General features: G+C 39.0%; 1 protein-coding gene across 2 annotated transcripts in view; it reads left to right on the top strand.

The window, feature by feature from the left end:
• The window catches only part of etv4 (ETS variant transcription factor 4), a 52921-nt gene that overhangs the window by 6331 nt on the left and 21821 nt on the right, over positions 1-24769 (top strand). For both annotated transcript variants that reach the window (XM_038296895.1, XM_038296894.1), the window contains exon 4: positions 9796-9849. In XM_038296895.1, coding sequence (XP_038152823.1) covers positions 9796-9849 — 54 coding nt within the window. The remainder of the gene's footprint in view (positions 1-9795; positions 9850-24769) is intronic.

The raw sequence follows: 24769 nt of genomic DNA, 5'->3' as shown, positions 1-24769 counted from the left end.
AAACCAAGTCCAGTGGATATTTTTTGAATTTTTACGGAATGACTATGACTTGGATGACTGAGAACCTTCATCAGCAAGAATTCATTACATTTTCAAGATTTAGAATCATCTTAAATTGGATTGCTGGTATTAAAAGCATTATTTTTTTTTTATGAAATGATCTTTAAAGATAAAAATCAGAATCTATTCAGAATTGGAAAATTATTTATTAACTTTTTTTAAACACAGCCCTCATACACAATGAGAAAGGAAAGAGTAGTAGCGAGATGCGTGAAAACTTGTGCATGTTTCTTCTGCGTTAAAAAATGTCCTTTTAATTCAAAATGATGAGAATCCAAAAACGACATTTAATGCAGAATAAGAGACATCACTTCATGCAAGAACCATGCAATGTAGGTTCGATATGCGTGTAATTAGTATTCAGGACTGTCATTTAAACCAGTAGTTCTATATGTAGTGTATTATGCAAACAAACCTTCATACGATTGTTTGATATTAACTTAATAGGAGCTGCTTAACATCACAAGCAGTTTGGACTTTTCTTCAGGCGCAACTTTGGTAGGATGCCATTGTTCCAGAAATGACCGACAAGTGATTTGCACTTAAACCTCTGGGTGAGAGTCATTCAGCCATATTTGCTGGAGTTTTCCCCCCATTTTGCTTACATGTGCATATAATCTGTAATTTATGTGCACATACGATTCAAATAGTTAACATCAACTTGTGGAGACTGGCAGCAAATGGTGAGAATATATTTTTTAAATGTTTTTATTGTGGCTGTCATTGTCTAAAGGAGTTTTCTAATGCTGTCATCAAAGTACAAACTTATGGATCCTTCATATGATCAATACATTGATTCATATTAACAATGAGGCACCAGTTTGTGTATAAGGAGGGTTATTGGCTGGAAGAAAATGAGATGCAGCATTGTGACACTTATAAATTATGGGAATTGCTAACATGTCTGTCTGGTGTTCTTTCTTTTATAGTATGTGACAATTTCATTTAATGCAATATAGATTGATTCGCATAAAATTATCTTCTAATAATCTGCACTGTCCATATTTGCTCTTCTCCTTGCCAGTTTCAGTGCTGTTGTTCATTATTATTGTCATTAGTATCTTCAAATTCAAGCCTGATTTTTATTCTTGATTGACTAACTGATGCTTCACCAGCATTTAGAACATGTAAATTTAGTACAATACATGTCATAGCGTTGATATAAAGTGTGCTACATACTTATTTATTAAAAGGCTGGATATTTTTTGCTACTCAGACAGTCCTAACATATTTCGAATTGTCAAAACACACGCTCGCACCCACAGGTATGGGCGTATCCGTCTTTTCATGTGTTCCTTGTAATGCGCTCTTTCGGACTTTCTTCACAGCCCTCATACACAATCAGAAAGGAAAGTGTAGTAGCGAGATGCATGAAAAGTTGTGCATGTTTCTTCTGCTTAAAGAAATATTCCTTTTAATGCAAAATGATGAGAATCCAAAAACTTAATTTAATGCAGAATAGCAGACATCACTCCATGTAAGAACGATGCAGCTTCGGTATGCGTGCAATTAGTATTCAGGACGGTCATTTAAACCAGTATTTCCATGTTTACTTTGTTATGCAAATACCTCTTCATACGGTTGTTTGATATTAACTTAATAGGAGCTGCTTAACATCACAAGCAGTTTGGATTTTTCTTCAGGCGCAACTTTGGTAGGATGCCATTGTTCCAGAAATGACCGACAAGTGATTTGCACTTAAACCTCTGGGTGTCAAGAGAGTCATTCAGCCATATTTGCTGGAGTTTTCCCCCCATTTTGCTATCCAGTTCTTTGCTCCCTCTTTAACAGAGATGGCAAAAGTACTCACTTTCCGTACTTGAGTAAAAGTACAGATACTTGTGTTAAAAAATACTCTGGTAAAAGTGGAAGTACTGATTAAACTTCTTTACTCAAGTAAAAGTAACAAAGTACAGGCTTGTAAATTTACTTAAAGTATAAAAGTAAAAGTAGAAACCACTTTTTTCATGCCGTTGCCTACATTTTAAATGGATGTCTGCCAATAGGACTAGATCTCCGTTGTGTTTATTTTCAATCATCTCGTCGTCCATGCTACTATGCAGGAATTTTGAAATAACATTTTTGAAAATTACGAATTCAATAAGTATTCATGTCTTTCCCCACTTGGGATAAGCGTGACGGAAAATGGATGTATGGCTGGATTGAATTGCTTTATAACTAGAATCAATTTGAACCTATTTACTTTAAGTCTGTCCAAGAACATGGATTTGATTGAAAGTGTCTTGAGATGACGTGTTGTAAATTAGCACTTTATATATAAACACTGGGATAGTTAAGCACATAAAGAGGTAAATCATTCATCTGATTCAGGTGTGTTAGACTTGGGACAAATCCAAAGGGTGCAGGACAACAGCCCTTTTAGACCGGAGTCTGACACCAGTTTCTCTACAGGATCAAAGGCACCATTTTCTTAGCTTGTATTCAGGGTTACAAGAAAGATTTGGTGTCAAAGTTTGATACTTAAGATGTTCTTCAAATTAATTAATTAGAGCTAAGTTAATATCAATGCTTAAAAATCATAAACATACATTTTGCTACACTTCCATATTTAAAGGAGGTCTAATCAGAATAGAGACTTAATTTAGTTTTTCTTTTTTTTATAGTGTCCTATCTGGCAAAGTGGCAATAAGAGTTGTCTCAATGCCAGAAAGAACCCAACAGATTTTACTCTCACATGTGGAGCATTATCGCTTTAGTTTTAAGAATTTATAACCAAACAGTATATTAAGAAGAAGTTTTTTTTTAGAATTAACATATCTAAGGCAGAACATCTGTATATAACTCCTCAATAATACCCCAAATCTCTGCTTCTCAGAGGAAACTGTCATTTTGTTTCATTTCATATAACTAGAAATAGATCAGATAGAAATCACTTCCTTTTAAACGCATCCAAAAAAAATTCCAACCACTGTTATTTAACTGAGCTTTTTACATTAGGCCAGATATGATTCATATTAGCTCCATCAAATAGTAACAAGGTGTGTTAATCCCTTTTAATTTTCAAATGATCGAACGTTTCCTGAATAATAAAAGACCGAAAACAGATTTGTGGCCCTTTATTTTCTTTCCTATTAATCATCCAAACAATTTACGGATTAATCAGGTTTCACTGAAAATCCAACTTTATACAAAGAAGTTTAACTTAGCTCCACCTCCTGAAGTCTAGCCAGCAGGCTGCAGCTTGCAAAGTGATTTAAACAATTGCTTTTAAAGTAATATAGGTAACATTTTGAAGAGTTGCCCTGTTGAACAAGTGGTCCTTATACTATTATTGTTTTTACATTTGTAGCATATTTAAATGGCCTATAGAGCATTTTTCCTGTTTCAAAAGAGAATGAAATATTAAAGCTCATATATGAAACATTTCAATGCATTGATAATGAGTCACACACTGCTTGCAGAAGGTATTAGTAATGTTTAACGACAGCGATCAGACACTGTTGAATCATCGACACCCTTTGAATTGAACCCATCCTGAGGGCAAACTGTGCTTCATCCATGTTGGCTTTTATGCTTTTTCTCGCGTCACGTTGAAAAGCTGCAAACCCACTTCACACCATCCGACTCAAAGACTTGAAACAATAAAGCTTAAACAATAGGCGTCGCTTCAAAGGTGTCTTTAGGCCGAAGAGGTTCAGATAAAGGTTTTTTTTTTGGAGACTTGCTGACAAATCTAAGACGCCACAGTTTAATGATCCTCCTAAAGATACATTTCAGTGATTTCTTTCCTTTTCTTTTTATCTTTTTAAAGTGCGTTTTTGCTTTTTAACCATTCTTCTAAATGCAAATACTTTAGACAAGTCACCACATTCTTGTAACCATAGTTTTACTTTTGTTGATGAAAATATGTTTTTTGTTAGATAGACACTGTTGCCGTTTTGTATTACTATTTTAAAGGTTTTTCCAACTGAAACACCTTCAAAAACCACAGTTTTATTGATTCACGATGCATATTTTGAGAATTTTGCAGTGCATTCATGCAAATAATCAGCATCCGATGTAATTTCGTATGTTGCTTTATGAGTGTAGTGGACCTTTATTTTTTTTATATACTTTATCTGATGTAGCCATCAGTAGTTAGTGCTTTATCTTCAGTGGAATGATGTCATAGCTTAGAGAAACATGGTGAAATTCTTCTGTTGCAGCATGTCTCATTAACTTGTAGCCCAGTTTGTTTTTATTTTAAATCCTGCCAGCTGTACAATATCCCTAAAATAGTTGTCAACCTACAACAAACCAGAACATGGCTGATATAGGGGCTAAAATGCAAAAGACATAATTGACAAAAGACATCATCAAAACACAGGTGCATGATTCTTGGGTAAAAGGCTAAAAAGAAAAATTAAGTTACCAAAATAAATATGAACTGATGTTCAAAAACACCACTCATGGCTATAGAATGTAAATATCTTAGCTAGATGAAACTAAGTATGTATCTTAAGAAAGTCAGCGGAAGTTGCCTAGTGAAATAAACGAAACTTTGTGCCGGTTGATCCACTGTTTCTGTAAAATGACTACCGTTGCACAACAAGATAACAATGATTTGCACTGTTGATGATCAGATATTATCTGTAAAACCGATGGATTGGTCTTTGATAAGAGTCACAGTTGCTTTGGTGGAAAATGTTTGCTGTCAATACGTCTCTTTCTGGTATTTCTTTATAGATTTAATCAGTTCAAAGTTGAATAAAGTGTTTTATTCTGTTGGTTTTGTTGCCTATTGTAAATATCAAATATCCCTGCCAGCACTTAACTCTGAGATATTTATATCTCAGTTTTGGTTTAAGCCATTTACAGTAGAGGAAGAAAAAAAAGGAAGTATTTTGTAATGCCTTTCATGGAAGAAATAATCACTTTAAATCCAGTAATAACATGTCCTTTTCATCTCTCTGAAGTTTAAAAGTGATTCTTTCCTATCATTGGACAAAACAGCCTTTTAAAGGATACAATGTCTTGAACTCACAAATACTGTGATGGCTTATTGTTGAGTCTCAGAGCCTGATCAAGGCAACAGAAAGCAGAGAGATGGAAGTCTAACCCTATCAAAGCGTTATTTAACCCTAAGTACTGGCTTGTTTTCAGCTTCCCCCGGCTAAGACCTTTCCTTTCCTGTTGCATTAATTAAAGACCCTATCATGAGTGATTGTAGTTGTGACGGATCCACTGCAGTTGTAAAAGCTGGTTAGCTAGAGGGAGATTTTCTCTTTTTTTTTTTCCCTGTTGTTCACCAAAGAAGAACGGAAGCAGGAGCGAGACGGAAAGGGTGAAGTTCTGAAAGGCAAGAGTTCAGGAACCTGTCACATCTTGTCTCATTTTGGTCTTTAGGTTTATATGACTTCTTAAACTCCTCCCAGGATCTCCTGCTGGGAACATGGGGAAGGGAGAAAAAAAAAGTTTTTCAAGGTGGCTGGAAGCATCTGAGAGAACATGCGTCTGGACTCACATAAACACACTTCTCCTCTTGTGCTGACTTGCATCTCAAAGCTCCTGGTGGGGTGTTCCTGGAAACAAATCAGATCCGCATTTACACACAAACTCAGGAAAGTTTGCAGACACAGACGGTCGAGGTTGTGATAATGTCTGCGGCTCATCGTTTGTTTTTTGCTGCCTTTTTATTGGGTCCAGTGTGTTCTGTTTCAGACATGTTGAAACTAGTGGAAGTGATTGATTGGTGGGTGTGCAGAACTAAATACTGGCCTTTGCTTTATCTCGTGCAGGCCCCTCCTGAGGGCAAATGACTAAAACCTTAAAAGGAGATAATATCATTATAATATAGTAAATCACAGGATGCAGCGTTACATAAGAAATCAATGTGATTTATCAGAACATGCTGCAGAGCGCAGTCATCCGGTTTCCTCTGCAGAGGAAGGAGTGTGACGACATGCAAGTGGATTTGAATTTCTTATTTCCTCTTTTTGCCCTTTGTCTGTGACTTTTTTTTTCTGCATCATGTATCTCTGTCTGGAAAAACCAAATAATGAAAGAGGGGAGGTGGATAATTTGGCTGCGTCTGATTTTTACCTCTCGGCTGAGGCTGCGATCCTTGGAAAGTCATTGTTCTTTCCTCAGAAGTTTCCGTTAACTCTGAATTCCTTTCATGTAGGTCTTTGAAGGAACGCACATTAGTGTGCTAGTGCTACCGTATCACTGTAAATACTAGCAGCACCAAGTACCTCAACCACATCAATACAAATTGTCTAACGGTTGTAGAATCCTGAGGTTCTGAGTTAAAGCCCCACTCCCACAGACCCAACACTGCTCCCCTGGCATCGCACGATGGCAGCCCACTGCTCCACAAGGGGATGGGTTAAATGCAGAGGTAAATTTCTCCAATGTGAGATCAATAAAGTTTAATTATTATTATATTTAAAAGCGTAACACTTCCTTCAGTCATTCAGTACATTCAAATCAGTAATATTTGAATATATTACCTTTTTAACTGCAAAGTAAAACAATCTTAGCCTCTCTGATTATTTAGAACACTGGAAAAATGATCTAGAAATAAGTCAAAATGTATTAAATTATGTGTATTTACCCTTAATCTGAGTAGGTAAATAAGAGTTTGCAAATGGAATGAGTATTTTTACTCTTAAAATAAGAGAATTAGATAATATGCACTTGAAATAAGATGATGCAATTGTGTTTTCTTATTTTAAGTGTAAATTGTCTTGTTCCATTGGCAAAATGTCTCTTTTACCTCCTCAATCCAAGAATAAATGCACTTATTTTAAGAAAATTTTTTCTTATCTAGATTTCGATTTTTTTCCAGTGAATCTGTTCATTATAACAAGCATCTTCAGATTGAGGAGTCATTTTCCTTAGATGTCAGAGTCTTTTCGTCTCATATGCATTTCTAGAAAATTGAGTAAATCTGAAGTCAGCATTATGTTATTTTAAGTAAGCTGCCTGTTGGAACTTTGCATGGAGCTTGGAGTGATTTTACTTGAGTTATGAAGAGCAGTGACTGTGACCACAACCTCTGTTGGTCTTTACCGCTTTGTGTTTTTGAACTGGCCTGATTCCACTGTTTTTAATTCCGTAAAAACTCAAAAAATATCCACTGGACTTGGTTTCCAAGATTTGATGACGTTTCGCCACCTCTCCAGGAAGCTTTCTCAATTCAAATGTGAAAGCTTCCTGTAGAGGTGGCGAAACGTCTTCAAATCTTCAGTCCAGTGGATATTTTTTGAATTTTTACGGAATGACTATGACCTGGATGACTGAGAACCTTCATCAGCACAGTTTTTAATGTATTTTAGACCTTACTGTTGCACAGAAACTGGTATCAATGTTCACCGTAGAACTTGTGCTGATGTCAAGGCCTAGTTAAGCTTCCATCTTCACTGGAAAAACAACCTAGAAATAAGTACAAACATTCTTAAATTAAGTGTATTTACCCTTAATTTGAATATTTGAATGAGGTGATTTGCCAATGGAATGCATGTTTTTACTCTTAAAATAAGATATTTAGATAAGATGCACTTGAAATAAGACAATGCAATTTTGTTTTCTTATTATAAAGGTAAACTGTCTTGTTCCATTGGCATAATGTCTCTTTTACCTCCTCAATCCAAGAACAAATGCACTTATTTTGAGGAAAAATGACTTATCTAGATTTAGATTTTTTCCAGTGTTGTTCATAAAAGAAATGACACCAAGGCGTAAATTTAAACCGGAAAGGCTCTGGCCTGCCCACCAATCACGCCACCATGCGTCTCTGCTCCAACCTATTGGCACAGCTTCACCCCCAGGCCAGCCAATCATCATTTAGGACCATGGATTTATGGGTACATATTCTTTCTTTTTTTAATTTCTTGGTGAAATGTGATGTTACCCAAAAGTCAACCGGCATTTGAACCAATTGCTTGCATTTATTTTTTTATACTAATAATAAAACTCAAATTGTTTGTGGAAGATGTGAATCTTTGATTGTGTTTCAATGGAGGCTCTTTATAAAAGTAATGCCTTACAGCATATGACATAAAATTGTCGGTAATACCAAAAAGGAGAGATGGCAAAACTCATGTAGTCCATGATATTGTTGTTTGGTAGAATTCTACTGTATATGCGCACTGCTAAGTTGTTTTGCAATGACTCATAAATGGGACAACATGCTACTGATATACAAAATCTAATTTATACAATTGCTTTATTTTCTATTAATTGAACACATTGGTTACAGGTTATAGAGTTGTAACTCTGACATTTAAATTCAATTTATTTTCTGGTCTCAAATTGATATGCATGCAGATTAATATTTAAACTTTTCCTAAATTATTTCATGAAAAACAAAGTTCAAACCTCTATAAAGATATTTATAAGTGAGTTTTTGAATTGGAATGTGTTACAATAGTGCTGGTCCAACTCTGCTGCTCCTGGGCTTGGCCTCTGCAGCTCTGCGTATTTAGTGAGATGAGTTTCATTGTGCAAGAGTGCCTAATCAAGGCCTCTGAAATTCTACACCACTGCAAGAGGGGTAGCATCACACAAGCTAGATCACTCTATTGATTCATCTATTTTTACAAACTGGTCTTAGGTGGCTATATAATGTTTCCTGGGATATTTATTCGTCCTTGATAAATATTGGTTTCTAACTGATTTGCAACTCTAAATGAAGTGGATCAGTAATAAATTCCAGCAAAAAGTTAAGCTAATAAATTATTGTAATGTTACATTTTTTATTTTTTATTTTTGTACTTTTAAAACAATATTTTCATTTTTTTTTTGTTGTTTTTTATTTATTTACTCTTTTTTATTTAACACAGATTTTCCAAATCTGACTCCCCGCATCCTACATTAAGACTTTAAGCAGGAAGATATTTCTTACGTTACATGATTTGTTTATATTTACAGCCATGGAAAAATCAGCAGACTCAGTTTCCCTCGATGCTGTGCGCTAAAAATATTTTTAGAGAACAATACAAGAGAAACAAAGAAAACAAGGGTGGTCTGATATTTTTCTCCATTAATATTATTCTTCATATTTTCCTTTTTAGTGTCCACAAAGACACAAAAAAGAAAGACACTCTTTCAATTGTTGCATCTTCTTTTGCAGTCATTGCTCACCTCCTGACTAACTTGACCAGTTTTAGTTTCTTTTAAACAAACGGACAACAAAATCTAAACTATTCTCAGAATTTTTGAGCTCCAACATCTCTGGTTTAGCCTGAACACCCTGTCTTAGGTTTAGGTTTCTTCAGAAGGAGACAAAAACCATCCACAGGTCAAACGTGACCGGTTTGTGTTCCCTCAAAACAAAAAGAAGTTAGAAAAGAAACGTGCTAATGGAAGCTGTGGGATGCTTGGCTCTGTGTTTTTTAGGCTAACAAAGGAATGATTGTGAAATAGAAACCAATACGGAAATATTTCACAATAAACTATGGCTTAACCTATTTCTAAATATGATCAGTGACGAGAAAGTGACATTTGTATGTGAAAAACCTTGTACTGGTGTGTCCTACATTTAACCCTGGCGTGTTTAGTACCAGTTTGGAACTACCAGTGAAGATAAAAATGTGCTTTGTGTTCTTTTGAATTTATCAATCGAATTAAGATTTAAGAGGCCAATATAAGCTGTGAAAAATCCTTTATAGTATTGGAGGTCAAGCAAATGAAGCCGTGCCTCAGATTTCACAGAGCAGAGACAGTAAGGATGAATAAAGGACTGAGAGTCTGTGTAAAATGCATTAAAGTTATTTTTTGTTTTTATTTCAGCTCAAGTTCCTGACAGCGATGAGCAGTTTGTTCCTGATTTCCATTCTGAGAACTGTGAGTACATTACTTTCACTGCCTGTTCAAAAGGAAGTGTTAAGGATTTTTATTTGCATCTAAATCAAAGATTTAGCTATCGACTTATGTCTGCATACCAAAAACATTGTGTTACGTAGGTGGGAGATGAGAACATCAAGTGAAGCAGTCCAGTGTATAAATGATAGAACATGTTGCTGTTAATAATGCATGCCTTGGTTTAATTATGCCTAAAATTTGTCATTATTGCTCTGATTTTTGCACATTCATCCATTAGTCTCTGATCATGTCATACCAGAAGAAATATGCATAATAGACAATAGACAAATAGAAAATACATTTATTGTCCAACAATGGGAAAATAGTGTAATATAAAAGCAAATGTAGTCAGCCTGATGTTACGGTAACCTCTTTGGCAGGCAAAACTATGCAGAGAAAGGCCTAATAACCCAGTCGTCCACTCCTAGTAGATCCTGGATTGCAGGAATATGCTCCACCGTCGTTTATTTGCATGCCTTTAAAAATGTGAATAGGCCGCAGACCAGGAAACCAGTACACAATTATTCAGGGTGCAGGTACAAAGGTGGCCCCTTTGTGCACATCGGAAGGCGCAAAATGGAAAAGCAAATTCCTGGGCCCCACAACTGAGCAGCTATTTGAATGAGTTTCCCTTTCTTGTTGTTTGCCCTAACAATGGCGATTCAGGATCTGGGTGGGAAGACGTGTTGCTCTACAAACAGTTTTCTTTCTGGCCACTCCAGCTCCAGCATGGACGCTGAAATGGTAAAGGGAACTTCAAATGTAATCCGTCCTCAAAAGAGAAAACTGGCAGTGCTGGGTGCCACTGAGAGTCACTTCCTCTGATTGAAGACATGCAGCTTTTGTGTTCAAACATTGCGTTTCTTTGGTTGTTGTTGTTTTGTTTGTTTTTTACTCCCAACTCATCAGAGACTGGGTGACACATGCTCAGTCTGCTGTGGCAATCTGTTGGGCAACAATGTTGAGGAGGAAGTGCAGATGAACCTTTGGGCACACAAGGGTCATGTCGACTTAACCCAGTGGCCTCCACACCCAATCAGCTGTCAGGGCTTTCTAACGGCTGACCTGGGTGTGATTTGCAGGGTCAGAGAGGCTCCAGTTTGATTGGCAGCTCACTTATCCATAGCAGAGACGTTCCTTTGGTGAAAGTTTCCCTGCTGATGGCTGTCCAGAGCAAAACGCTGATCCCTTCAAACTTGGATTTATGGAGAAATTAATGTGACAAGTATGTATGAACATAAACTGTTATGGCATAACATTATGACCACCCCCACTAGTATTATGCTACCCCAGCATTTCCTGCCACAACAGCCCAATAAGCCATGGGCTCCAACAGACCCCTGAGAGTGTGCTGTGGTGTCTGGCAGCAAGATGTTAGCAGCTGTAGGCTGCAAGGTGGGACTTTAAGAGTACAGTTATATTTAAATAGTTAGCCCATATATATAGAAATATGACCTAAGTCACCTGTGTCTGAACTTCATTCAATTCTTTAAAAATCAGCATTAAAAGTGCACCGTGTCACACTGACTCTGGTGCATAGAGTGCTGCGACCTAGCAGGCTGTGCTTAGGGTTCTGGCTGCAGAAACGGGTCGCAATGAAAAGAAGTTCACATGGGTTGATGCTATTTCTGGGAGTTTCTTACACTGACACTCATTATCTGAGTGCATAAATATACTTTTCCAGTCTAATCCTTTAACTTTGTGTAACTGTGTAATGCAGTCGGGTAAATCCCTACAGTTATTAGTTGTTTCCTCTTCTAACTCATAAACTTTGAGGACAATATGTCCAGTTATTGCCCAATATGTATCACCCCTTTAACTGGGGCTCTGATAAAAAAATTAATCTGCATATATCTTCACCATTTGATTTGTTACACAACTTCTTCTGTTGTCTGTTAACTTTGTTCTTTCCCATACCAAAGTGAAAGGCATTTTTAACGTCAGACTAAATGTTAAAAACAGGTGACTCACCTGTTTTGGAAAGTCTAAAACACACATACACAGACCAGCACAAAAACACTTGAAGCATAAGCCTTAATCCCATGTGACCTGGAGTATAATTGAAGCCTCCATTGAAAGCAGTGCCTTGTTAAAATTAAACATTCTTGTTTACTGAGTCAAGTCTTTACCTGCATGGGTGTGGTGGTGTTAACAGGGGCAAAGGGAGATAGTAAAAGTCAGTAGGGGGAAAAGAAGGGAAATAAACACATGTTAGAGCACTAAATTAAAGAAGAGACAGGGGGTAAAAGCTGAGATTGAGCAATACTTGAACATCTGGTAAATCCATCTCATCTGGTCCTTCAATTCAAGGCTAACAAGCCAGCCCTGTCTGGAAGGTTATGCAAACAGCCATGCTTTTATATTTATTTGTTCATGTGCATTTTACTGGTAAAATTACACTTCATATTGTTTCCACTGATTTAATGTGATTTCTTTGGAAGTATTTAAAGAAAGATTGAATTTAAATTATGTGCTCGCAAGAGAGGGTTCGTTTTTTTTCTTTGAAGCAGCTTCAGGGGTTATCCTTGCCCGTCTCCTGGCTATCAAACGCATATCTGTTTTTTTTTTCCACCTGTGGGGGGAACAAAGCTCCCAGGGCTGTCTATTGTTTATGACATGGAAAGTACATTGAAATACCCTGAAGGGTTTTATAATTGGGTGTTTTTTGTGTAAAAAAGGGACTAAAGCGTCGCAGATAGAGCACTCGGCGAGGCTAATCTGCGTCTTGAGCTTGCACTTCCCTGTCCAAGTATGTTGTTTACACTTGGAGCAGCTCGAGAGATGTGACCCATTCATAAATTTTCTTCCCTGCGTGCGTAAAAGGAAGTGTGTCTCCCCACCACACCCCTCCTCCTCTCCTGCTTTCTCCCTCTCGCTCCTCTCTGCAGAGCTCTCCTCCACTCTTCATTCATAAAAAACAGCCCTACAGTAAAACTCCTGCGCTCTAACTGGATACTTCAAAACCCTCCCTCCCTTCCTGTCTCTGTGCAAACTAAGTCAAATTTAAACACCCCCCCTCTACCTCTTTCAGCGCACACACTCTTTGAGCATTCCAAGATGTGAACTAATCCTGTGTTTTTTGGATTTGTGTAGAGCGATTGTTTAGCTTTGTGCCTTGCAGTAATTACATAGGAAGTTGTGGCTATAGAACGCCGTTACAGTGTTTCTCCGAGAGCACGGTTTGTAAGGACAGCATAAAAAAAAGGAGAGAAGAGGAACTGAAAGTAAAATCCTTCACCACTCATGTTTTAGGATTCTGTCAGTACCTCTCCAGATTGCACAATGAATTGTTCCTGAGTGACTCTGGAAGTCGGAGATTCGCTCCCCTAGGGTTGTTGTCGTGCTCTGACCTGCCAGCGTTGATTTTAGTTGATTTTTGGAATAACAGTTAACAATGTTCACAATAACCTTTCAGCCATGAGCTCTGAGCTCCACCCCCTATGATAGATTACAGAAAATAATTTGAAATTCCTCTTTGTAAAAGTTTGCATAAAAATGTAGCTAATGCTTGATCAGTATGAAATGGCCAGTGGCAGAAAGCTATATTTCACTTCAGGAAAAGTTGCATCAGTAAAAAGCCTTTTAACATGGAGGATACACATAAATTTGTAAGTTAATGTGCAAATCTAACCCTTACACCATTGCTTGGGCATCTGCTGCTGAAAAATCTACATTTGAAAGGCCAAATCACAGTTCCCCTTGTGCATCATATAATGGATCCTTTCTCAAAGTCCACATGGATCCGGATCAAGTGGAAAGTCGATGTTGTTCGAAAATTGCAGCCTTCTGAAGCTAACCCGGTGTTTTATCAGTGAAAGCCGTCCACAAGATAGAACAGAATATAGATTGCTATCAAAGAAGAAATCCTGAACATCAGAACTGTAGCTGAACAACATATTACACAAATTATCATTGGAATATCAATGATGGGCATTTCTGAAACCAATTGGCTTCAAGAGAAAAGTAATTCGACTCAGTTTTTTAATATAGCACCAATTCAAAAGACGACCTCTTATTTAAAACCCTCTGATTGCATTTAGACATTGACTTTGCAGGATTCCCTTAGTTGCCAGAGTTGCTAAGCTGGATGCCAGGATGCCAATGATGTGGTTAACCTGTTAGATTGGATTCCTCTGCTCCCATCTTGCACACTTCTGACATACACTCACCGGCCACTTTATTAGGTACACCTGTCCAACTGCTCGTTAACACTTAATTTCTAAGCAGCCAATCACATTTAGGCATGTAGACATGGTCAAGACAATCTCCTGCAGTTCAAACCGAGCATCAGTATGGGGAAGAAAGGTGATTTGAGTGACTTTGAACGTGGCATTATTATTGGTGCCAGAAGGGCTGGTCTGAGTATTTCAGAAACTGCTGATCTACTGGGATTTTCACGCACAACCATCTCTAGGGTTTACAGAGAATGGTCCGAAAAAGAAAAAAAAATCCAGTCAGCGGCAGTTCTGTGGGCGGAAATGCCTTGTTGATGCCAAAGGTCAGAGGAGAATGGCCAGACTGGTTCGAGCTGATAGAAGGGCAACAGTGACTCAAATAACCACTCGTTACAACCAAGGTGGGCAGAAGAGCATCTCTGAACGCACAGTACGTCGAACTTTGAGGCAGATGGGCTACAGCAGCAGAAGACCACACTGGGTGCCACTCCTTTCAGCTAAGAACAGGAAACTGAGGCTACAATTTGCACAAGCTCATCGAAATTGGACAATAGAAGATTGGAAAAACGTTGCCTGGTCTGATGAGTCTCAATTTCTGCTGCGACATTCGGATGGTAGGGTCAGAATTTGGCGTCTACAACATGAAAGCATGGATCCATCCTGCCTTGTATCAACGGTTCAGGCTGGTGGTGGTGGTGTCATGGTGTGGGGAATATTTTCTTGGCACTCTTTGGGCCCCTTGGTACCAATTGAGCATCGTTGCAACGCCACAGCCGACCTGAGTATTGTTGCTGACCATGTCCATCCCTTTATGACCACAATATACCCAACTTCTGATGGCTACTTTCAGCAGGATAATGCGCCATGTCATAAAGCTGGAATCATCTCAGACTGGTTTCTTGAACATGACAATGAGTTCACTGTACTCAAATGGCCTCCACAGTCACCAGATCTCAATCCAATAGAGCATCTTTGGGATGTGGTGGAACGGGAGATTCGCATCATGGATGTGCAGCCGACAAATCTGCAGCAACTGTGTAATGCCATCATGTCAATATGGACCAAACTCCCTGAGGAATGTTTCCAGCACCTTGTTGAATCTATGCCAGGAAGAATTAAGGCAGTTCTGAAGGCAAAAGGGGGTCCAACCTAAGCTCAAAAACATTGAAAAAAGTAAAAAATGAGGGCTAAGCATAATCTGTTTTATATTGTTATAAAAAGTGCATTGCAGTAACTAAAAAATTTAACTATTATCTGCTACTATAGTCAAACCACAATCCCAACACTGCTCTGGAAAGGCCTTTCAAAATAAACAAGGCAATTAATTGTTTGATTAACTTAGTGAATTCATTCTGTTTTTGCATATTTGTTTGCTTTCCATCTCTTTCTACTGAAGATTATGAATAACAGAAGGCTTCATTGCTTTCCACTCACCCTCCCTGGAGGGTTTTATGCATCAGAACTGTCACTATCAGCCCAGATTTGGACCAGATCAGCAAAATGGCGTGGGGGGAGAAAAAAGAAAAGAAAAAAAAGGTATATGTTTTCATCCACTCTCCAAAACACAGCTGCTATGCAACGTGTGCACAAACATTCAGGTGGTTGCCAAAAACACGCAGATGTCGTTTTACTTCATGGTAGCTGAATTTGTGTGCCATTACTTTTTTTGTGTGTTTTGTTTTTGATTATTTTATTTGGGAGTGAAATGGCTGATTTCTCTCACGTGAACAGATGATTTCTTTTGACAGTCCCTCATCCGCCGCTGCACGGACAAACACACACGCGCACTCTCCCTCTTTTCACACACAAACCCCGGCCCTGCTGTTTTATGAATGGGCTGGTTGTGAAAGACTGGCTGAGGAAGCACATTGAGTTAAGGGGAGTGAACCTCCATTCATGACACTGACATGAGTTATTTCTCTACCAGAAGCACCTATTTGTGTAAGTGTAGCACTGTTTTTACTTTCTGTCAGACAGAATTCAGAGATTTATCCATTTCTTAAATTATTATTTAAAAGAAAATATATTTTCAGCTTTTTCCATTTGGTCTGTTTAGATTTTAAGGCTCATCAATAATAGAAAGTACCTGCAGATTGTAGCTTTGTGAGTTGGTCTTCAAAGGGTTTGTTGAGGCATATATTTGTTTTAAAGCGTTCAATGAGGGAAATAAAAGCTTTACAGAGCTGATTCAGAGTGGCGGTGTCAAAGCTGAGGGTGGGGGCACATGGATTCGAGTTGGCAGCACTGCTCTGTGAATGGATGGCAGTGTGCTCTTCATTACAGGAGAGTTTAAGGAGGGAGAAGAGACCTTTTTTATGCCGTTTCATCCCTCAAACAGACAAAGAACTCCTTATGTTTCTATGCTGTTTTATAGGTAACGACCAAGATAGGAGGAGAATCTGTCAAAATAACTGTTGATTTTGGTTTGACCTTTAATAGGAGAATTAGGTTGGCATTTTCCTGTTTCTCCATTCCCTCATTCACTATTATGTATTGTGCATTTCCTTTTCAACAGCCACTTTTTTGTCAAGGATTGAATTGTTTTGGTCTTAGCTTTGTAAAAGTAGGGGAATGTATTCACAATCTACCAAATGGATGGAAAACAGATGTCATCTCATTCTCATTTGAAAATCTTTATCAAACAGAAATGCTATGATCAGTTCTACCATGGCTGAGGAGTCCAAATCCTGAAATACATGATTTCACAGCAAATTCAAAAGGTCCTGCAAAAATAAAAATGAAAAGAAGTCATGTTTTTAATTTTCCTTATTTGTTTTACCATTTCACAGTACTGCATAGAGGAATCACACACAACCAAGAACAAAATACATGATTGGGCTTCCACCATGTTTTATGTTGGGATGCTGCATAGAGGGTGTTGTGAAGATGTAAAGATGTAGATTAAGGATGCAATCTTGTCTGAGATTACACAAATATCATATTTTAACACAACAACTAAGCACACTTCTATCGCAATCCTAAACATATACTATGTTGATGTGGATGAACATATTATTACCTTGTGAAACAGACCAGAAGGTGTCCGGAGTTAGATGGGAGCCATCCTACAGGGATATTGATCCAGAAGCACAGAAGGAGGAGATGGAGAAGGTTGATAGATAGCTTGATAAAGGTAAAGCCCAGATAAATCAGCCTGAAAGCAGACGAGGGGAAGGAAAGGAGCTAGAAATGTGCCACAAAGAGTTATGGCCGAGATCCCGATCGAGAAGTGAGGGTCAAACTGGAGGGCTGCCAGGGTGGAATCTGCAGGAAGAAGCTGTGGATGTGGCATTTACGCTGATAATTCCCAGCAAGGTGATCCAACCTGGATTCCTTATCTTTTGTTGATTTCATTACCTCTGTAGGTTGCACCTCATTAAACCCAACGCAAATAGATCTACACATACACAGCCCTTCCCTACATGTAGCACACCAGAGGGCAAAGCTCATTATTTTATTTCAGTAACTGTATGGGGACTAATCGATGGCTACATTAAACATTAGAAGGGGGGGCAGTTATATTGGGGGTTGGCTGAGTGATTGAGAGTAAAGAGTCAATATTTAGGTAGATTAATTACATCCAGGCCTCGTCTTTGATGAGACGTCCCTCTATTTGCGTGTGTCCCGAGAAGCGGATCTATTGTATATAGTCCACTAAACTGCAGCAGGGTAGTGAGATTTATAACTGCTCAATGGACATTTATAAAAAGCTAACGCTGCACAGTTGAAAGTGAATTGGACAGCAGGGAAAACATAAAATGGTAGAATGTTTCGAGACATTTTCAGGGTTAAATAGCAGAAATCAATCTGAGAAAACCAGCAGGATTATCAGCTAGGAAGAAATGTTCTCACCTCTTCTAAAACAAGTACTGCTTTTTGTTTGGAGTTCATTAAAAGGAAGTGAAACGATGATGTGTGCAGATTTAACCTTTCAACTCCCTTACCAGGATTACTGTCATTCACGGCTACATCCTGTTTGATGAGGCATAGATGCCCCATGGGCGTTTTAACAGTCAACAATGACCCAAAAATGTCTCTGCAGGCCAGTTGTCTGTGTTGATGTTACCACTGCGGCCTCAATCAATCTAGTTAGACTTGTTTGGCAGGTATCTGACAACCATTCTTTAAAAATTCAAGGGGACTGAAGCATTATCAGATGGGTGTGGACGATCCGTAAATCAGATAGAGCGGACACTAATGGATCCAGCACTCTAGATAGATACTGAAGCTCCTCTCTGCGTGCTCGCTCTCAAAGAGGATGAGCTTGTTAGTGCTGCCCGGCCTCCTTGTGTCTCTCTGATTGTGCAGTGACCTGAGAAGCACGCACACATGTTCAGCACATGTTTCCATGCACCAGTGGCTTAGCTGGTCTGCCTCTGCAGGCGAAAGGGTCTGGATTAGCTTGTATTTTCTCAGTTCCATTCCTTTTCTGGTGATACACATCATTTAGTGCCTGCTATAAACATATGACCCCTGTATAAATGAGTAATTCTTACTATTGAAAAGTATGTTTATTGATACCTGTGATTGAGCTGTTCCTTGTTATTCTCATTTGTCAAACTGGTTTCACTGACATAGCAGTTTTATGATATCTTACCAATACCGTAGCTCTGCTGTGTCATAATTAAAAAGGGAATTTGTCGTATAGCGACACTATTATTCCTTAAAGAAATTTACCATAAAGTGTGTGGAAAAACACCATGGGATCTGGGATAATGTTCTCTGGACGAATGTGTCTAAAAGTAGAATATTGGAATACCAAAACAGAGGACATGATTCCAGCAAAAGAGTGGTGTATAAATTGTGCAGCACGGTGCTTAGGTGTTAACCTGACTCCGCCAGATGGATTTGCTCCGCATATCCATCATAAGGGGCGAAAATACTGGTTAGCTGATTGGCCTATGTTGGTGATAGGCGGGCCAAATAAACCAATCAGATCAACGAAGCATATGACGTAACAGAGCGACGACAAAGAGGAGCCAGTTGATAGATCAAACTCTTGCCGAAACCAGTCGGGAGAAGAGCAAAAACATCTTTTCCTCTGAGAAAAGCCTCCAGGGCAGTGTTTTGCTCTTCTTTCATTGAAGAAATACTCTGTAATTCCGATAAAACTTGCTAGCTAACGCTAGTTACATCGGCTGAAGCCGCCATGTTCTTTAGACTGAACTGTCGCGCTTCTCGTTGCGTCACACCCTAACCCGCCTCAAAGCCAACGCTGATTGGACGTTCGTTTGGTGAACGGCTCCAAATTTTCTTCAACGGAGAGTCTCCAGACTGATTAGCGAGTGAAATCTTGAAAGCTCGCGAGATCAGGATGGTCTCACGAGGCTACTTAAGGTGTAGGTCTGGAGGCGTCATGCTATGTTGTCAGAAGTGGACACTGCTACATGTTAGTGAACCAAAAAGCACTAGTAAATTCTTTAAGGGGCTATTTTATACAAATGTAGCTTTTTGGAGCTATAACCATGGTATAATAATATTCACTAATCAAATTCATAGCAAAGGTGTTATTTTGCCTGGTTTATGTCTGAATATTGTTTGCTCACTGAGCAGCAATCGCTCCTTATTTTGGAAAAATGAGACAACAAGACAAATCGACGTAGAGCTGTCTTTCCCGCACCTCCCCAGCAAGTTGTGATGTGTGGCAGAGCGCATGAATTTCTTCTTAAAGTTAAGGCAAAGAGATTCTTATTCCCTTCTAATCAGCAATAGGACCACAACTGTGCTGTTTTTTTGCCAGTATCCAAGGCATCTAAATAGTTTTTTTACTGCAGGTGGTCTCACACTTAGGTCAGGCTTCCTAAAAAAGAGCCCAATCTTAAGAAATGGTGCGATACCATATGTTAGCATATGTTAGGTCTAGGGTGATGTTATGAAATGGGCGGTGCCCACACAGGGTAGGCAGCTGTCTTTCTTCCAGTTTGGAAGAAAACAAAAAATATTTTAAAATAAATGGACACTCTATTGTACCAAAGGCAATATTTCATCATACATATGCCTATAGATGACCATCAGAGACTGGAAAAGATAATGTAGATCCAAAACTCAGATGTTTAGCCTTTTTAAGATGCTGTGAAATGACAGAAAATCTGATAGGAGCTTATGACAGCCGACTAAATTTCAAACATTTTTGATTTTTGAGAATTTGATTTTCTCCCGATCTTCAGATTCCTGATCGGGAGGTCGTCATGAAAAGCTGATCGCCCCTCGTTACCCCCCTGTATACTACATGACGCACGATCAGGCTCGTGCATCGTGCGTCATGTCGGCCCGATGGAAAAATTCTCACACGACTTGGAAAACCGTCCCAAAAAGGACAAAAAATTGCACAGTGTATGTCTGGCTTTACACATTAAGGTTAGAAGTAGGGGCAAACTTCCTTCTATTGATACAGAAACCAGTGGACACCAGATTAGATAAAGAGGAGGCCCTTAAAAAAAGAACAACCAAACAGACAACAGAGCTATTTGGGAGTATCCAGCGTGTCATTACAACTTGTACTCTTGACTTCACTGAGTTTTTACACAAGAACAGTAACGAACCATTCAATCAGTTTGTGTAAATCAGCACTAATGTACAGAGCCGGAGCATGCTGCACAGACGTCATGTCCTCAGACAGCTAATCCTTGTATTTGATGAGAAGCTGCTAATTTTTTTGCTTATCTTAGTGTTGTACTGTGCTTTTACTTTTATAGGAAGATATTATCACACTCTACCAGCTTCTAAGAATGTATGTTAAGAGCAGTATTGTAATCATGCATGAATATCCTTACATCGTTTTTTTTATTTGATTTATTTGTACAATCTGCTGAAGCATATGTGTTTTACTGTCCTGCTATGAGATACCAACCATGTCAAACACTTTTAACCACTATAGCACGGAGGAAGTTTAAAGTACATTAGATATTTCTCAATAAAAAACTAAATACCTAATAAGGTGTTTTCAGTTTATATATGATTGCTCACAGAGGAAGAATGAAAACAATCATGAATAACTGGAGAAAACATGAGACTGTTTCACAAGATGCTTCAACTCCTATTAGAAAAGCTCTTATCAACTTAAAATGAATGACATCAGTCTGTCAGTCGACCAAACATTGCGTTTCATACAGTCAGGTATCCCATTTTCTACAGAGAAAACCTCTCATCACAACTATGTATTTAGCTAAACAATATTTGAGCAGTTGTGACTGCATATCATCCTTTCCAACCTTATTCCATCTTTGCCATATTTTTCTGTATTCGTCCTCCATCAGTAGTACACCAGATGAATGTGCGTTGCTCCAGCTATGAGGAACTGCACATCATCTAAGATAAGAACCAGATCTGAAGATGGCTCCCCGTTAAAACCTAAAAGAGTATGACTTGAATGTTATTTGTTTAACCAGACCTTCTGAATGTGTGTATGGGAGGATTTAACGGGACACGTTCCTGTCACCTGGTTGGATCATGACGCTCACGTCCAATGACTGATTGTGAGTGGGGCTGCTGTGTGCTGTAGTGTTCCAGAGGCTTAATACTTGGCCACGCTGCATATAAACATCCAGAGTAAGACTCTCCAGACGCGCTCTCTGTCCTCATGCTGGATTTCTGCAAACTGAAGGTCTTTAATAGGAGGAAATAATCTGTCCAAACTCACATAGAGAAGTGCAGAGCTGTGTCCCTTCGACTAATGGACGAAATCCCAACGCTCATTCACCTGCTTAATATTTTTTACAATGTACATTATTTTGCAAAAATATCAACATGATCAGTTTTTCACTTTAAGTCACTTCAATTCAATTCAGTTTATTTCTATAGCGCCAATTCACAACACATGTCATCTCAAGGCACTTTACAGTTCACCACATCATCCAGTCAAATTGATTCAAAGTGTTCTATCTAACGAAAACCAGTTGATTGCATTGACTCAAATACAATCCCTCACACTAAGGATGCTTGTAGCGACAGTGGAGAGGAAAAACTCCATTTTAACAGGAAGAAACCTCCAGCAGAACCAGGCACTTAAAACCACAAGTTGGTGTACTTTGTTGAGATTTTATATGATAGATTAAAACAAGAAGTGTGCGATTGTTGATTAAAAGGAAAATTATAACAGGTCCTGTCAGTTTTTTCCCCACCTTAGTCATGTTATTTATAGCGCTTTACACAAACCGTGGGGAGAACCTTCCCTTGGTAGATTTAAAGTGGTAGAGTTGACATTGGCTAAATTAGACAAATAATTGAATCCCAGAAGGTGTTTCCATCCGTGTTTTATATTGTAAATTTTGAAGTATCTCATCAGAAAAGCTTGATCAAATGGCAATATCTGATAAAACTCTCCTCAAATTAGCAAAATATTTTTACGTCGCTTGAGATGGTTTTTGGCTTTTGAGAAAAAGGATTGATCTGGATTGATCAGGTCTGATGCAGTGAACTTTTACTCACATGATCAGCTGTTTCTGCTGTCTGTGTCTTCCTGGATGTTCCTATGATGTCCTTAAAATAATAATAATAATTTTAATTTATTGAATACATATTGGAGAAATTTACCTCTGCATTTAACCCATCCCCTTGGGGATCAGTGGGCTGCCATTGTGGGACGCCCAGGGAGCAATCAGGGGTTAAGGGTCTTGCTCAGGGAGCCAGAGTGGCAGTCTGTGGGCCCCAGAGTGGGGCTTGGACTCAGAACCTCAGGAATCCAAGCTCTATGCCCTAACCACTAAGCTGCCACTTCCCTAATACACTCCCCTTATACATGGCTGGAAGCAACATTGGCATTACCGGCATGTCAAGGTTAAAACAACCTCCCCGATTGCAACGCATTCATTAAAACTGAACAGTAGTCAGTGCTAGATTACAGCCTCTACTTCCTATTAACTACTAGCCTGGGTGCCATTCCGAATTTAGTCCCGCCCACAATGTTTGAGGTCGGGAAGTTCGGTCTGGCATTGCTCAGCAGTACAGCGAGTATGCTCGCACAATATCTGGCGGGCCAATCAAATTGTCAGGGTGGGCTTTATACGATGATGGACAGATGATCAACAGTAACGTAATCAACCACGTCACCAAAGTGCGCATGGGTGACGACAACAATGGCTGCCGCTGGAGAGTTGAGGTGTGTAGATTCTGCTATTAGGTCTGTTCTAGAAGATATCGACAGCAAATTAATTTTAAAAGAGGAACAGAGAAACGGCGTGCAACTGCACGCTTTGATTTTTGTTGACAACAACTATGCGTGGCTTAACATACGTCACGCACTCCGTTGCTCTTATTGGTTGTAGGTCTATCCAATTGAGTGCAGAGGCATTTTTTTCCTGGTTCGTTCGAAACACGCCCCATAATCACAGCTCTATGGAGCAGCATCAGACTCATATTCTGACTAGAATTGAGTAGGACTACGTCAGGCTAATTTACTACAGCCATGCGTGATTACTTAAAATGGACGACGTCGTAGGTCGTAAATACTCTTTGCAGGACTTTGTTAATTCCCTTTAAACCAAATGGAAACACCCCATATTCGCTATTTTTCATAAGTTTATGTGTAATATAAATTTTAGTTGAATGGAAACACGGCTAGTTTCTCATAATTAATTGAACAGAGCTCTAACCTCTGGACATTCTCGGTTGCAGTGGATTTTATTGAAGGGATCCGAACAAACGGGAATAGACGCAGACTTTTGCTAACATCACATTTGCAAATTTGGAATGCTTTTGTTCAGCTTTTTTTGTCATCTTTAACAGTTCAACATGTTGCAGATTAAGTAGATTTTCACACCATGTCTGCATGACTCAGCCGAGGGCCCCATTGTGTTGAGGATAGTGTGTGTGTGTGTGTTTTGGGGGGTGGTGAGTGGGGGTTGGGAATCCTTGCTCATGCAGTCTGTTTGGGGTAGCTGCTTTTTGAATGGGAGCCCTACCCATGTAATGATCCATCTACTTCCTAAAGCTCTCAACCATGACCATCACCTTTCACCCTGCATCCTCCCCCGTCGAGCCCGTATTTACATATGTAAACGTCCATCTCAACCTTGCTTTTTGCAGCAATAGAGGGGTCACATCTATGCAATGGAATAAAGAGAGGTGCCAAAAGAGACAGGCGAAAAGAATGGCACAAAATAAGGGAGGAGGAGATAGGATGAGCTTAGAGATGAGGAGGAACCTCTGACCTTATCAGTGTAGGAGGTGATGGGAAGCTGCTACCTTGAGGACACAGCGTGCTGTCTGCATTATCTCAAAATTGTCCAGTTTAGAGGGCAACAACCACTGTGTTTGGAATCTGTCTTTTCACTTCCAAACACCCTTCAGTGTCTTTGCGCCTAGAGTGCGTAAGCTCACACAGCGCCCCTCACCTTGTATATGGAAGGCTGAGGATCTCATTGGAGGGCTGGTTTCTGTGAGAAAAGGTATTAAAGAGGTCGTATTGCCCCAAAATAAAAGCAGGAATAGAAGGAAACCTGAAGAGCATAACTCTGCCTTGAACTGTTTACAAGATTGCCAGTGCTTTATAAACTTCAGCTGCAAATCTGACATCATTTGGACAGGAATATTTACTGTAACATGCACGACAGTTTATAGTAGCTGCTGGAGACCAGAGCTGGTATTATTCTAAGAACTATTCATGGATCTGGCTTCAAGGTTTGCATGGGATCATTTTAGTTTTTATAGATGTTTGGTTTTTAGGTAGGTTCCACGGAATAAGGTCTTTTAAGGATAAAGTTGTGCTGTATTCCTGCATTTTATCTTGT

The sequence above is a fragment of the Cyprinodon tularosa genome, unplaced genomic scaffold (assembly GCF_016077235.1).
Source record: "Cyprinodon tularosa strain WSP-4 unplaced genomic scaffold, ASM1607723v1 ctg38, whole genome shotgun sequence".
Classification (NCBI taxonomy): domain Eukaryota; kingdom Metazoa; phylum Chordata; class Actinopteri; order Cyprinodontiformes; family Cyprinodontidae; genus Cyprinodon; species Cyprinodon tularosa.
The sequence above is the reverse complement of the archived record's forward strand: the minus strand, read 5'-3'. Positions and strand labels throughout refer to the sequence as shown.